The sequence below is a fragment of the Cryptotermes secundus genome, unplaced genomic scaffold, assembly GCF_002891405.2.
Source record: "Cryptotermes secundus unplaced genomic scaffold, Csec_1.0 scaffold635, whole genome shotgun sequence".
Lineage (NCBI taxonomy): Eukaryota > Metazoa > Arthropoda > Insecta > Blattodea > Kalotermitidae > Cryptotermes > Cryptotermes secundus.
The window spans coordinates 1,312,437-1,329,099 of NW_019733328.1; the positions used below are offsets into that span (position 1 = coordinate 1,312,437).

Here is a 16,663-nt window from a genome sequence, read left to right on the forward strand (position 1 = left end):
ATACAGGTCTCTAGTGTTCTTGTTCTTACTGTTCATTGCAAGCTCATCAATTTTGTCTTTCAGATATTCCCTCTTTTTGTTCCTGAAATACTTGCTGGTTTCACGCCTTATATTGTTTAGATAAACCCAATGTGGGGGAGCTACTACAAATGTTTTAGCGACCCATAGATTAGGTCTTCCACCCATGGCCTTGCCGGTGCCCAAATAAGAGTCTGGCTAAAATAGACGCCAGAACTAAATAGTCAGATTCTTAAAGAAAGTAATACAAAATCAGTGATAAGACATGGTCTATCGATCTTCAAAATCACAGATAAGACAAAGATGTCCATACAGATCCAACAAATGCTGAGGATTAAAACTGAAACATACTTGTTGGATCTGTGTGTATATCTATCTTCGTCTTATCTGTGAATTTCCTAGACTCAAAGATTTATCTGGAAAGTCTATAGACTTAATTAGGTTATTCTCCTGAAGATGTACACATATGTTGAACTCACATATGTTCCTTCTGATATCAACTGAAAAGCCAGACCTTGAATTCTTTTAATAACTCTAATCTCATTCACAATTTGTTCCGTCACTTCTAGGAATATGATAATTTAATGTCTCAAAACATAAAAGCTATCGGCATTTTGTGATAAGACAGCCTGTATGTGAAGTGGGATATCTTCTTACTCACTTTCTACATCGCAAATGGAAGAACTGCTTCTAAAAGAAGGGAAAGAAACAAAGAACTGCCCATGACTTAATCCCGGGATGACGTATCAAATTAACAGCTGATACTGCCAGTTTTAAACCTGGTTTAATTTTATTGTTTTATGACACAGTACTTCCTCATGAGTTATATAATGAACACACAGAATTTTTCCTCCAAGTATTTCATTCGTTTGCCCCAAGATACTACTTTTTGACCCAGACATTGCAGGAGAACCGTCTTCCACTAAACATTACAGTCCAGTCGTATCATACGCGCATTTAACTAAAATAAGGGGCAGTAAAATAAAAATGTGATTGGTTCCACCTACGTATGTTATATTCCAGACGTCAAGCGGTACCTCGAAGAGGAAGGACTTGATTTACAATTGTTGCTGATCTGAGACAATGCTCCGGGTCACCACGGGGCACTCCGGTTTGCACATTCCAACGGTGGAATCGTGTTTCTCACCCACCCCCAACATTACCGCCATTTCCACCCCTTTCTTTCTCTGTTTTATTTTATTAAACAACAAGTGTTTGTACATTTTACTTGTATATTTACTCTTTCAGTTGGACCGATTATGTGAGAAATGAAGAAGTGTTAATTAGAGTCAGTGAGCATAGGAATATCCAACACGAAATAAGAAAACGGGAGGCTAATTTGATTGGTCATGTTTTACGCAGAAACTGCCTTCTAAAAGAAGTTATTGAAGGAAAGATAGAGGGGAGGATAGAAGTGACAAGAAGACGTAAGAAGATGCTGGATGACCTTGGGGACAGAAGAGGATACTGTCATTTGAAGGAGAAAGCTCTAGATCGCATTAAGTGGAGGAATTGTTTTGGCAGAGACTGTGGACCTGTCGTCTGACAGATTACTGATGATGATGATGATGATTTACTCTTTATTATATGCATACATATTACAGGGTGTACATAAAAGTATGTACTTAAGAGCGATTTAAGTGATTTTCAAGGGTGATTATGATTTTACGGAATTTGAAGTTTAGGCTCCGTCTTTAAAACGTAGCTCTCGCTTATTATTTTTTTTTTTTTTTTGCAGTTTCTCAAATTCTCAGAAAATGTCTATCAGTAAGAGTATCGAGCATTGGAGTTATTATTACATAGCCTTGAAACACTTTACTAGACCCGAACGTTTTTAATAAACCTTTTAAATCATCCGCACTGTAATTCACCGTATCAGCAACTGTGCTTCCGGTGAGACTAAAGTTTCTTTTTAAGGGAACATACGTACAGTATCTCCACAGTGTCAGTCAAGCACTCCTGAATGTCCTGAGCCTTTGTACCAAATGTGCTCCACTTACATGAGGCACTTGCTTCTTCTGTATTTAAACTTCCGGAAAAGAAATCTGCTAATGTCACAGACGCGTCGTATGTTGCTCTGCGAGGGTCACAATGGCGCCTGATGCTGTAATCTTCACAAACAATGTCTGTTGGTAAATAAGACACAAGGCATTGTCTTTAGCTTCTTTTATTCTGCGTTTTCTCGTTGAACTTGTCTTTCATCAGGACAATATTTGCGGCACAATTCAGTGGATGCTACAAAGCACATCGCAGTACACTGAACGATCGAAACGCGCAAGGGAACGGAACGGTTCGCGAACGCGAGCCTTCGCTGCAATCCCTCTCACCCCCCATCCACGCTCCGTCAAGGCCTGAAGAAAAACGATGGGGTAGCTTTTCCTTTCTTCATTCCGCCAGTTGTCCTCGTGCTGAATTTATTAAGAACTACGCCATGAAGACGTATGGAGGAGTGGAGGTACAGCTTCGCCCATTCTCAGTCTGGGCGCTACTTGAAGGTGAATGTTCAACTTCACGCCCCAGGCGCTTCACCTTGGAGGAACATTTTCCGGTGCACATTGGTGGTCCCCAGAGCCGGTCCGGAAACTGTGGAGAAGAGACCAATCTCTTGCCCCTGCTGGGAATTGAAGCCCGATTCCTAGTCCCTATGTCGACTGAGATAACCCGACTCTTCTATTCCATCAGTTGCCGTAAAATGCTGGCTGAACTAACAAACGTTAGGAAGTTACGGCTTGAGAGTTTACATGTCAGCACGAACAGGCTAGCCACACGTTTGGGAAGGATCATGGGCGGCCATGGGAGAAACATGGAACTGGTCGGTTGCCAGCTACTAGTGTGTACCCCCGAACAGTAGGACGATTAACGAACGTTGCATTGGAAAAGATTTGGTTTGAAGCCTATCGTAGAACTTGCCGGAAGGGACTGAGGAATGCCTTATTCAAGACAGCCGGGGTCACGAACCGAGTACTTCCCGATTACGAGTCCCAACCGTTATCGCCGTACCAACCTGCTCGGTTTTTGAGACGGCTATGATGTTTTGCGAAGTGTTATGTATTAGTGCTAAATCATGCGGCTCGGTGCCAACCTGTGGCTTCTGCCCTGGGCTTCGAGGAAGCCGGCCTGAAGTGGCGGGGGGGACATGGGAAATGTTTCAGTACCCTCTGCGACGTCATGGGATGGTAGAGCGGAAGAACAGAGTGAAACAGTTGCGGCGGGGGAGAGAGAGGGATAGAAAGAGAGAGGATTCGGACAGTTGACAGCAATCGGACGTACTACACCCACGATAGTAGCTCGCCCTTGAACCCCTTGAACCCATCATGTAGCGTGAAATGGAGGGTTCTAGAAATAGATAGCTGGCTCAGCGGGCTGAGGGCGGACTCTGCAGGTGAAAGCATGGACGGGGAGTCAGAACTCTTTTATCAACATGGCCGGACAGCTCTGCTCAGGACCCCCTGATCCGAGTTCTACACGCGCAACATAATGTCACAGTCGTTTCTGAATGCTCCACGTTCGTGACCCTGAACGACCGCATATTGAAGGCAAAGCTGTTCCCGTGCTTAGTTATTTAAGTACCACGCCAAGGAGACAAATGAGGGAGTGGAGAAATAGCTCCGTCATTATTAACCTCGGTACTGGATGGAGGTGAGGGGTCAGCTTAACTCCCCGACCGCTTTCCTCCCGGGAAAGAGCGTCCGGTACCCACTGGATAGGAGGCTGGGTGGATCGCAGAGGGGCTCTGTCGGGTATGAAGATAAGAAAAATGTCTTGACCTTTCCTGGAATCGAACTCCGATTCCTCGGTTGTCCAGCCCGTAGCCAAGTCACTATATTAACTGAGCTATCCGGCCCCTAACGGCTGTGTGCTAAGGGAGTAAACTCAGTTTTGTGTAAGAACAAGCACACTGAGGTTTAGGAGTCTTCGGTTGCGTGTGTTCATACACAGGCTTACATGTTCAGCCCCTTTTCCTTACGTTGAAGAAAATATACGAAGGCTAATAAGATCACCTTGCTGTCTGTGGGTCTATGTGTGTATTCACCCTATCGTTGCTAGGCAAGAGCTCGGTAAACACGCACCCACGGCAACCAATTCACACGCAACAATAGAGGAACTGCTGGATGCTGTGTTTTCTACGTTATCCGTGTCGTATCGCTCAGTATGTAGTGAAAGTAAAGTAGGCACTTGACGAAAGGCCAAGCGTATTCATAAGAGACAACCCCATCTTCTCGTCAGAGAGGATGTTGCATAAGGACTATTACCGCAAGATTTCAGTTGGGAAAAAATCTCTGGTCGTGGGCCTCAAGGGGCCTGAGGCCAAGAAAAACTGATTGGCGGTAAACCGCCAGTCGTAAAGTAACTTTGGCTTTGACTTAAAGTAGGCGAAAAGACAGACGCATCCTCTCGTCAGAGAGGACGCCCCACAATAAGACAGTAACTGTCAAATATTAATAAATACATGGTCATGAGTCCCAGATTGGGCTCGACACCAAGACTAACTGACTGACCGTCAGTCGCAATGTGACTTTGTCTTTAAGATAGGCACTTCATACGCGCCGTGGCCTCGTATGCACAGTATAATACCTCGCTCAGTTGGTGAGACCAACTCGTCCATCTACACCATTTAACCTCCATAAAAGCTCACAACTTATCTCCACACACATTCATGGTAATAATATATATTATGAGGTATATACATCTGTAATACGTTTTCATTAGAACTTTTTATTTAATGCCGCATTGCAATATTTCGGTTATTTTTATTACAGTGTAATATCACTTTAAATTAGATCTAACAAATGCGATTAAGATACAAAACTTTGTATTGTGATTTTTTGTTGTTGTGACACCTACAGGTTGTGTAACCTACAGGTGGATAGCAAGATTTCATAGCGATATCCTGCCTCCAACTTCAGGCAGAAGTGTGTCGGGTGAAAATGCGTTTCAACCTAACCGCATCCTCAACTTTCGTCGAATGTGAATACGGAGGCAGCATTTCCCCACGAAACGCTTGTATCCGTCTACAGACGTTTTTCACAACCTAGAAGGCCACAATCTCAGGAACCAGAGACCCGAAAACCTCGCAATTCGTACAGTAGCCGTCCTGCCAGGAGAGTTACCCATTGACTGTCTCGAAAGACAGACTTCGTTGCAAGATTTTTCGCCTTGCCTGTATTCTCTGGAGCGAGGATAACTTCTCGGCCAATCAGTTAAATAGCCACAGGCCGAAGGAGCTCTGTCCGATTCTTGGAAGGGGGAAAAATTTCTTCTCCAAACCATCCACACCAGCACTCGGGCCCACGCAGCCCGTTGGGCAATCAGGTTGACCACTCACTGCTGTCTAATGTCTAGGGTAAGATGATACGTACTGCCGCTGCATCATGGTTTCGTGAGTAATTACGTACAAGGACTTCATGTTTACATTATGCCCGTGTTCTTGTTCGCAAAATGTACGAGTATGTAATAAAACATGCCCTGGAAACAAACTGAGTGGGTGGTGGTTGGGGAACAGGCACTGAGGATGTTCAGTCGATCGAACTGACTCAAGTCTGGTTCCTTGATTACGTCGATGAACTCTGAGTCTGCGCCAAAAGACGGCCGGGATTCTTAGACACCGGGACTTCAAGGAAGACCCTGTCAGCTCTCTATTGCCTCTGTCAAGGCCAGTGTCAGAAGTAGGCCATGACCACTTCCTCTTCCAGCTCTTGTATTCATTTTCGACAATCATCTAGAAGTTTAATACAATTACGAGTATATATATTTGCGTGTGTGTATCGCTACAAATACTCGTGGATGGCTGTTCAGAATCCGTTTTGCCCTGGACAAGCGGCACTGTGCTTCTCTTTGCTGGCGACCCATTTCCACATGGCACAATGCCGAGTCCTTGCTTCCTATTTTTGTTCATTGTAGTTTATCTAATATTTTCTCGGATTGCGGAACGTAGGATGATAGGACGCGGCCCTCTCTGTGGTCTTGTGGTCACAGTTCCTGGCTACAGACCCAGAGCTCCGGGATCGATTCCCGGCGCTACCAGATTTTCTGAGAAGTAGTGGGTCTGGAACAGGGTCCACTCAGCCTTCTGAGAATAATTTATCGCAAAGGTTTGTACCACCAACCTGCCTCCACTTAAAAAAGTTATATCTACCCCTACCATTTTCATAAATCTGTGAAGTCCTGGGGTATTTCGTCTGGGAACTATCATTCACATAGCTCTGGTCTAACTTGGGATTCTTGAGGGGTTCATGTCTCGAGACATTGGGCTGCACCCTTAGATTAGATTAGTTTTTAAGAACGAGACAAGAGTTGGAGGCTGCATTTTGTCTAGGTTCTTGCTAGGAGAAGGCTGGCCAGACTTACGTCCGCCAGCGCTTGTATGTAATATACACATAGTTCAATAGATCCTCTATATTCTCTAGTGAGTATTTGCTCTTTGTGGTTGGAATACACACTCAGGCAGCCAACTGACAATCATCATCAGTCAATTATTACGCTATCGCTCGGCCAACGTAATTCAGTCAACCCACCGACATCTTGGGTCACGACAAATTGAGGGGCTATTTGAGTGTAAGAGTAGCGGCTCCGGTCTAGAAACAGATTAACGGCCGTGGGTATCCGTTACGCTGAACATGCGGCACCATCTATCCGCAAAAGTTGGCACTAACTTCGCCGGCAAGCGGCGGTCGCTCGGTCGGTATAGTTCGTTCGCGGACTAAAAGTCACGAAGTTTTTTTTTTTCGGAGGATGATAGTATATAGTATATGATGTATATAGTGCTTTATTAGATGGTTATTTAACGACGCTGTCAGTATCGGGAATACACTGTGTCGATAGTAGGATGATTAATGAGTGTGCAGATTTGGTGGAATGTGAACTGGTAGGGGAAACCGAGATACTCGAAACCGGCCCCAGTTCCACTTTGTCCATCATAAATCCCACATGACCCGGCTTGGGACAGAACCGGGCCTCCAATGTGGGAAGCCGGCGACTAAGCGCCTGAGTTACTGGTACGACAAGGCCGCGCCATAGCTCAAGCGGTTAGTCTCTGGCTTCCCACCGCGGCGGCCCGGGTTCGATCCCGGGTCTGGTCAAGTGGGATTTCTGATGGAGAAAGTGGCGCTGGAGCAGGTTTTCTCCGTGTTCTGCCGTAGAAGGGGGGGCTAGGTAAATTCATTGATCTCTTCGGCGTTTGCCTCTTTGGCTTTGAGTTCGCAGTTCTCCTGGGACGCTTGGGTGATGCAGGAGGCGATAGGNGGATGTCGGGTTTACATTTCACGTAGATTGTTAATCACTTCTGTACGGATATAGTTATATTCTTCTCATCCGACTCCGGGTCTCCTCTTATACCTCTCTCTCCCTTACACCATGCCGCGGACCGTGCTTCGGTATTCTTAAGCCTGTTCTATATAGTCCTCACTCCCGCTCCCTGGGGTTTGCACTTTAATAATATTACCCTCAATTTTCATAGCTATAAGTAGTAGTTCCACTTACTTGCGACAAGGATGCAGAAGAGCGTCAGCATCCAGCACTTTCTCAGTGCCATCTTGACGATAGCCTTCGGCCACAACTCTACTGAAAATTATTGATGGAATTCCTCCTTTTTAGTTTCCTCTAGTATTTTTATATTTTTTTTTCTAACTCGTCAACTTCCGGGAGGGTGTACTCCTACCCGCAATGACGTGATTTCGTTGGGGTGGCTAGCTCTCATTGGCTGCCTGCCGAGAGGGGGTTCGCGTTGTCCAGTCTGCCCGCCCCCTTTCGACTCAGCATTCTTACCTCCTGCTTCCGCCCAGTCAGCATTGCTATGCTGACACGGTATTCATACATTCCATTTCGTATTTCCTAACTGTATTTCAAAATACTTGTTCTTGTCTAGCCCCAAACATATTAACATTAAAAAACATAACACCTCCCGTAAACCTGAGGGCATAACACTCCGAGTACTTCGGTTTCCCCTGCCAATCCTCATTCCACCAATTGCTCCACAATCACCCTCACCTATCATCTGGGGCTGGTACAATAGGCCAGAAGTGACCGCAGTACAAGGGACTTAGTCCCACCCCACTAGCAATAAAAAAAATGATACTGGTATTACATGGCCAAGTACTACGTACTACTACTACTTTTACTGGAGCCGGAATAGCTCAGTCGGCATTGACGAACCGGGGTTCGATTCACGGCACAGGCAAGATTTTCTCTTGTCCATAGTGTTCAGTCCACCCAGCCTCGTATCCGATGGATACATGGGGCTGTTGCTCCGGTTAAAGCTTCCCGGGCGTGAAGCTGACCATTCACCTTCATCTAGTGCCAAGATCAAGAATGGTGGAGCTATACCTCCACTCCGCGTATGCCTTCATGGTTTGGTCCTTAATTACACTACTTACTTACTCATGGAGGTGAGCCCTTCTGGAGAAGTCGCCAATTCGGCAGCTACTCAAGAATTTCCCAGCATTTTATGGAACCCGAATGTTCATTACCGTATTCACAAGAGCCCTCCACTGGTCCCTATCCTGAGCCAGATAAATCCAATCCATTATTAAACAAAACGTAAAGTTGGTCCTATGATTAACTCATTAAACACTACGCCACGAAGACGTACGTGGGAGTGGATGTATACATCTAAACATTCTTGACCTCGGAACTAGTTGGGGTTGAGTGTCATCTTCACGCCCTTTATCACCAGGGAAAGAGCCCCCGGTACCCATTGAATAGGAGGCTGGGTAGGCCCCACAACCGGCCTAGACAACGCTGAGTGGTTAAAAGTCTTGCCCCTACCAGGACTCGAAATCCAGCCCCTCAGCCGTCCAAGCCCATAGTCAGTAGAGACCAGCTGATGGAAACAGGGATGCAGGAGAAGAATGTGTGCCCCACAATCTACGTAAAACTGAAGCTGAAACATTCAGTTGTCGGTCAGAATCGATCCTTTGCAAGAATAAACTGAATCTGTTCTTTCATGTCCTGCACATACGCAACGGGAATCGAAAATGTACGCGTCCGTACGGAAACAAGAGCATCGTTCAAACTTTAAGCGTGTAAAATGCGATGCGGCCCGTCGAGAGCGAATCGCTGAGAAAGCGAACAAGTGACGATGCTGATGCGATAAGGCTTCAAGGACCATTCATATTTGTAGGTAAAGATTGAGTTCAACGACCGGAGACAACTTCCTGACAGGAGCTGTAGTGACGGCAATCAGTATTTGTTTCGTAACAGAATTACGAGTATGAGCATAAACACAGGATGTAATACGAGACTTGAGGTTGTTATGGCTGAGTGGGCATATATAATTTTTACCGTCAAAGCAACAATACTTTATTATTTATTTATTTACTTATTTATTTATATAGCCTGCACTATATGTTTCGACCTCAAATGGGTCCTCTTCAGGTGCTGCAAGTTTCTCACATACTATTACTGAACTGAAACGCTAACATTCCCATTTTTATAAATGGTTCCTACAAGTTAGTTTCTATTCAATTCACAACCCAGACAAAACGTAGACTAGACTGTGGTTAAAAATAACAATATACAAAAAATATATAAAAATAAAAATCATCATAAATACCGTACATGTAACGAAGTCGTGTATATAACAATAGGTCATACCTAATTTAATAATTAGATGATCCTAAAACCACAATTTGATATTTAAAATGATTTATAAATTATCTTTCTAAATGTTAAAAGCTGCGAGTAGCTTTGTGTTTGTTACTGCAGTAGACCAGGCACAGGTTTCGTCAAATTTCTTCTACTGTTTGCTGCATTGGCTCGTCGTGTTAGTACCGTATGTTACCATTTTCCTAGAGAATAGATCCATCTTCTTTCTTATTGTCGGATGCCAATGGTAAATGTGTGTTGTGTATATTATACGGTTCATTGCGCTTCATGGTTCATACTACAGTATTGTTTTGTTGACGGTAACAATATATATATTCATTGTATATATGCAACAGGACGCAATCCTTAACAATAAAAAATTAACGGCCGTGTGTACTGAGATTACGGCGTACTGCTATGACGCAGCGTGATGTGGTAGACAGGCCCGCATCTCCGCGAGTTACCAAACACGGAGCCCATTTGTTCCTCCTCACATTGAGTACGTCTGTATCGAACGATACGCCGTCGACCGACCAAGTTGGTGTTGCAGTAACGCATGATTCGAATATCGTCAAAAACATCGGCCATCTTGATCGACGTTTCTCGTAGTTACTCCTTTCTCTGAAGGCAAATGCCAGTATAGATTATTCCACGTTCGCTTCTTTCCAAATCCTTTCGAATTCATTGCTCACTAATCAACCCATTTTGCGACTCTGTATAACTTGGGATAACGACTCTGCCGTATACTGAACCACGGACCACACTCGCGGTGTCACAACACAGAAGACCGTAACTTTAATGCCTGCTACTCATCAGTTCAGAACCGTTGTCAGCCAGTCTGTTTTCGATTATGCCGAAACCAGGGAACACAAAACAATATCGCCTGTAGTCCGCTAGCGAACTATACCGACCGAGCGACCGCCGCTTGCCGACGAAGTTAGTGCCAACTTTTTGTGGATAGAGGGTGTCACGTGGTCAGTGCAACGGATCCCCACGGACGTTAATCTCGGTTTTATAGACCGGAATCTCTATTTCCTTGAAATAGCTCCTCAGTTATCCTCACGAGGGTGGGTGAACCCCGTTCCAGACCCACTACTTCTCACAAAAACTGGTAGCGCGGGGAATCGAACCCGGGAACTCTGACCACTAGACCACAGAGGCGGTCTGGAAGGGACTAGCCAAGTGAGAAATGTGGAATGTTCCTTAAGAAGGAACTCTGATTTATGCTGGTCACCTGGTGACAGCATTGGGAAGCAGAGTGTGAGCATGGGAGGTGGACGAAGCTAATTCTGGGTCTATCCGGTGGCGGGTTGTGTTTTATCGGTGTTCAGTCTTCGATTCTGCCGTTCATTTTTCTGGCTGTTTCTGGTTTCTTCTAAAACCGGTCTAGATGTCACCAATGAGGTACTGCAATACAACGGATGATTCAGATTCAGATATGTAGGCTCTTAGTGCAACAAAATGTGTTTCACATTACCAGAAAACTGCGCTGAGAATGAAGGCTGGTGGAATATCAGAGGCGTGAGATTTCTTAATGACTAACAGCCACTCCTTCTGGCGGTATGACAAGGCAATTATACGACTTAATTTTCCCCCTCTTAAAAAAAATTCATGTTTAGGATATAGTTCAGTTTTGCAAAACCAACCAGCGAACTAACTGAACGGTTCAGCATGGCCAACATGGGCCTGTTTGGAGCCATTTCAATACGAAACTATTTTGAGCCAGGTCACTAGGGTCAATATGGGCCTCTGTGGAGCTAGTTCAATAGGACCAACACTGGCCAATCTGGATCCAGTTCAGCAGGGCGAATATGGAACTGAGCCATTTAATCAGGAAAAACACGGAATTATTTGGAACTAGTTCAGGAGGGACAACATGGAACTGTCTGGAGTCAGTTGAGCAGGGCTAAAAATGGCCTCTCTGGAGCCAGTTGAACCAAACTGACGTCTTCATACAGTATATGACCGCCTCTGTGGTCTAGGGGTCAGAGTTCCTGGCTACAGATCCAGAGGTCCCGGGTTCGATTCCCGGCGCTACCAAATTTTCTGAACGGGGTCCACTCAGTCTCATGAGGATAACTGACGCGCTACTTGAATGGAAAAGTAGCGGCTCCGGTCTAGAAAACCGAATTAACGGCCATGGGGATTTGTTGCGCTGACCACGCGACACCCTCTATCCGCTAGAGTTGGCACTAACTTTACCGACAGGCGGCGGTCGCTCGGTCGGTTTCGCGTTGCGGACTAAAGCCACGGAGTTTTTTCATACAGTATATGATGAGCATATAAAGAAGACAAAATGTTTCCTCCTACTGGCCACCAACTAACAACATTTAAGCAACTCCATGGAGCAGAGACCTTTTTGAGAGACAAAGAGTCGCACATAAGAGCCAAGCAATCCTCCATATTCTGTAGAATGCAGAAGATCCTTTACCCTGTTGACGAGTATTGGCCACCGGATCCTTCCCTGAAGCAGGTGACTGGAGTCCACACCCTCACATCCTGTCTCTTTAAGATCCGTTTTAACTACATCCTCTCGTCTACGCCCGTGTTTTCTAATCAGATTATCCAATTAAATTCTGCATTCACTTCTGATTTCACCTCCCAGCCTCTTTACTTCCGAGGAAATGCCCCCGGTACTCACTGTATAGGAGGGGTGAGTGGGCTCCAGAGCCGGTCTGGATGCTCTGGAAAAGAGAAAAATCTTACCCCTGCAAGGATTCGAACCCAGGCCGTCGCTATACCGACTGAGCTATCGCGGCTCCCAGAACATTGGTACCCCCTTATAAAACTATACGGTGACGAACACGACCACAATATGAAGCATCATTTTACAATTCCTCCATTCGAATTACATGCCCGGCGTATCCAAGGCACTCTCGTCCTTCCTTCCTGTGATCCCTACCGCAAAGCTTCTCTTAGGGCTGGCAGCTCCGCGTCCAAATTCAGCTATACGCACGCATTAGTGAAACATAACGCGGATGAAGACCTTGGTATGGTGCCAGTGCATGAGAGTACATGAAGATGTTTACATGCCGAAAATGTTTTACCCCGCCGCCGAAAATAGACCCCACGTGTCTCAGTTCGCACGAATACTAGACAGCAAGCTAGCCCAGCTCCACTATACTTCTGGACGTTAGGACGGACAGGAGAATCCTAATGCCCTTAGCAGCCTCAAGCATATTACTTTACTGAATGAGCGTGTTATTACTTTTATTATTCTTATTATTATCACCACCACCATTATTATTATCCTTCCAGCCCTGGAGTCCACTCAGCCTCTAACAGAAGTGAGTACCAGGATTCATTTGTGAGCCGATTATCACGTGCAGGGGGGTACAAAAGCAAAACAAAAGCAAACTCCGTGGTTTCAGTCCGCAAGCGAACTATACCGACCGAGCGACCGCCGCTTGTCGGCAGAGTTAGTGCCAACTTTAGCGGATAGAGGGTGTCGCGTGGTCAGCGCAACGGATCCCCACGGCCGTTACTTTCGGTTTTCTAGACCGGTGTAGGGGGGTACGCATGACGAACATAACGGGGTCTAGTTCGGATGATTTGATTTATTACCACTTCGGTTATAGTTTCTTTAGTTGCCATTAATACAACGCTATCGCTGATTTACACATTTTTCAAGTCCACCGTTGCACACGCACTGGGATTCCCATTCTTCTGTAGTCGTCTCCTGGCAACGGATCTCAACACAGAAACTAGCACGTCAACTCACTATGAAGTCTTCTTGCTAGTTCGTCTTGAACCACTCAGGAACGTCGGAACTAAAAGTTCTTCTGTACTTACTCCTCCAGCTTACGACTGACTCATAAGTCATAACTGCCCTGAACGAATTCTGTCCCTCATTTCTCTCATAAGCACTCTGCACAGACCGAACGTAAAACACCGTCTCTATTGTCGATGACGTCGCCGCTTACGCGGAAGTGTGTTTACCGAGCTGTTGCTTAGAAACAGGTTGCATAACCCCGTTGTTCCACCGCTGCTCGGCGCGGACTACATAGAAAAAACAGCCTCATCTATTGTTGCGTGTTGGACCGTGTTTACAGAGCTGTCGCCTAGCAGCGCGTTGCTACACGATTCTCTAGAAAATGTGGGAGTTTCGACGTCTCACAAATCTATGGGCATCTATGGCCTGTTACAGGGAAAGCTTTACCTCTTTTTTGGGCGGCGCCATAGCTCAAGCGATCAGTCGCTGGTTTCCCACCGCGGCAGCCCGGGTTCGATCCCGGGTCTGGTCAAGTGGGATTTGTGGTGGACAAAGTGGCGCTGGGGCAGGTTTTCTCCGAGTACTTCGGTTACCCCAGCCAATCTTCATTCCAACAATTGCTCCACGATCACCCTCGCCTATCATCTGGGGCTGGTACAATAGGCCAGAAGTGGCCGCAGTACAAGGGATTTAGTCCCAGGCCACTAGCAATAAAAAATTATTTTTTTTTCTCCTTGGCATAATTGGTTGAGGCACTATGCTACAAGCCGGAAGGTCGAGAGTCCAAGCCCCGTTGAGGTCATTGGATTGTTTTCAATTGGCCTAATCTTTCCATCCGCACTATGACCCTGGGGTCGACTCAGCCTCTAACAGAAATGAGTACCAGGAATTAATTAAATAATTTTCCTGGGGAGTAAAGCGCGCGCAGCCGGCGCTTAAGGCTGACAACCTTACCGCCATATTTGAGCCGATTGTCTAGATAATGTGGGACCCTCAACGTCTCACAACCCTATGGGCCTTCACGCCCTATTACAGGGATAGCTTTACATTTTTTATTGTTGCATAGGGATTTTCCTGTGAATACACAGTTTACCTCTCTACCCAGAGACAATTTTTTTCTTCCCGAGCTCTCGATAGAAATATTCTTCATCCTTGAGGGGTCTGCTTTACATGCTGTCCCTAATCCCAACCTTCCATATGCCCACTGGTGTGCCGTGCCTCCTTTTCCCCTGTGGATTCCATTCTGCAACCTGTCTAGTAGTTCTGCAGTTGAGATGGCTTCAGATGGCATGATATACTTATCCATTTTCATGAATATTGGTTCAGGCATTTATGTGTTATTAAGGTTCTTAGCTCAACAGTCTGAATTGCTGCAGTGCCATTATTGCTGATGCGAGGAACTTGTTAAATGCGCCATTAGGATGGTTTCAGACGGAATGATAACCGTTTTCATGACGGCTGGTACAGGCGCTCAAGAAATATTAAGGCTCTGCCTCAACAATTTGAGAAGAGGCTGCGATGTTGGTATTATATACCAAGTTTCATAAAGACTGGTTGAGACTTTCAAAAGTTGTTAGGGGGCATACACGTAGAGACACAGACAGCAGGGTGATCTCATAAGCCTACTTTTATTTTCTTAAAATAAAGAAACAAGGCTAACAATTTCTAATCTTACGGTCATGACACTTGCATCACTAGCAATAAGGCCAGAGAGGTAATTGAATTCGTAAAGAGAGCGTTTGGAAAATGTATGATAAAAAACTCCGTGGCTTTAGTCAGCAAGCGAACTATACCGACTGAGCGACCGCCGCTTGTCGGTGAAGTTAGTGCTAACTTCAGCCGTCGGAGGGTGTCGCGTGGTCAGCGCTACGAATTCCCACGGCCCATTCATTTCGGTTTTCTAGACCGGAACTGCTACTTTCCCATTCAAGTAGCTCCTCAATTATCCTCAGGAGGCTGAGTGAACCCCGTTCCAGACCCACTACTTCTCAGAAAATCTGGTAGCGCCGGGAATCGAAGCCAGGGCCTCTGGATCTGTAAGCCGGGAACTCTGACGACTAGACCACAGAGGCGGTCGGAAATGTATGATAACTCACTCAAAATGAGAATGTTTTCTCATCTTGTGGGTTGTGATATCGTGTAGTTTCATTGACCATCTATAAAACTACACGATGTAATGACCCAGAAGACCACATTCTTAATTTGTATGGGTCCTACATTCTCTCCAAACTGGAACAAGTTGCTACGCTTGTTATGTTCGATTTTGGAGCTTCGTTCCACGTACTAACAGCCATGAATAACGAACGCAGTTCCGTCGACTTCATAAACTCATTAATTAATCAATCAATCTGTTTCGCTTGTTACTTCCACAGTTGCTTCCTGCTTCTGCGCTGTGCATTAAATATGTTGATGTAGCCTGAGGAACCGTTGCTTCAGTATATTTCGGCGGAGAAAGTGCTAGGATTGGGGGCAGGTTCGCTGCAACTCTGGCGAGAAACGTGACGCAACAACTTTCTTCAATGAAAGTTTTTGGGCACCACTTCCGATCTGCTTAATAATGATTACAGTTCATTTTTGTGGATTCCGCAGTGCTATCTAACCATGTCGTGAGCAGCTTTGTTCGCAGACCGAGAAAGCCGAACCAAAACAAAATCCCAGTGGAATACACTAGCGGCGGTCAAGCTTACGGCCGTTCTAGTCACTATCTGCCCTTACACTGTAGCATGAGATCAGTAAGGTAAGGCATAATCCGCTGTATAGTCTTGACTGACAGATGCCCTTTGTGTACTATTCCGTGATTTTAGTCCGCAAGCGAACTATACCGACCGAGCGACCGCCGCTTCTCGGCGAAGTTAGTGCCAATTTAAGCGGGCAGAGAGAGTGTCGCGTGGTCAGCACAACGGATCCCCACGGCCGTTAATTTCGGTTTTCTAGACCGGAGCAGCTATTTCCTTGAAATAGCTCCTCAATTATCCTCACGAGGCTGAGTGGACCCCGTTCCAGACCCACTACTTCTCATAAAATCTGGTAGCGCCGGGAATCGAACCCGGACCTCTGAATCTGTAGCCAGGAACTCTGACCACCAGACCACAGATGCGGTCTCTGTGTGTACTACATGCAGGTAAAGCTATGTCATGAGGACGCACATTGTGTTTCTTTAAGCTCCATTTCGATATTATTTTCCTGCACGCATCTAAGTCAGGGTGCCCATAATTAAAAAAATCCAAGAGATGGGACAGCCAGCATTCAATCGAATTGCACATAGTTTTCGAAGCAGATCGTCCAGAAAAGTGGACACGATATCTAAGCAAGGGTTTAGAAATATACAGAAACATTTATGGAAATAATTTC

At 45.6% G+C, this 16,663-nt stretch overlaps 1 protein-coding gene across 2 annotated transcripts in view; it reads right to left on the reverse strand.

Annotated features, from left to right (window-relative positions):
* The window catches only part of LOC111868041, a 65,070-nt gene extending 57,504 nt beyond the window's left edge, over window positions 1-7,566 (reverse strand). For both annotated transcript variants that reach the window (XM_033752909.1, XM_033752908.1), the window contains exon 1: window positions 7,498-7,566. In XM_033752909.1, coding sequence (XP_033608800.1) covers window positions 7,498-7,549 — 52 coding nt within the window. In that variant the 5' untranslated portion in view covers window positions 7,550-7,566. The remainder of the gene's footprint in view (window positions 1-7,497) is intronic.
* Between the last annotated feature and the right edge of the window lie 9,097 nt (window positions 7,567-16,663).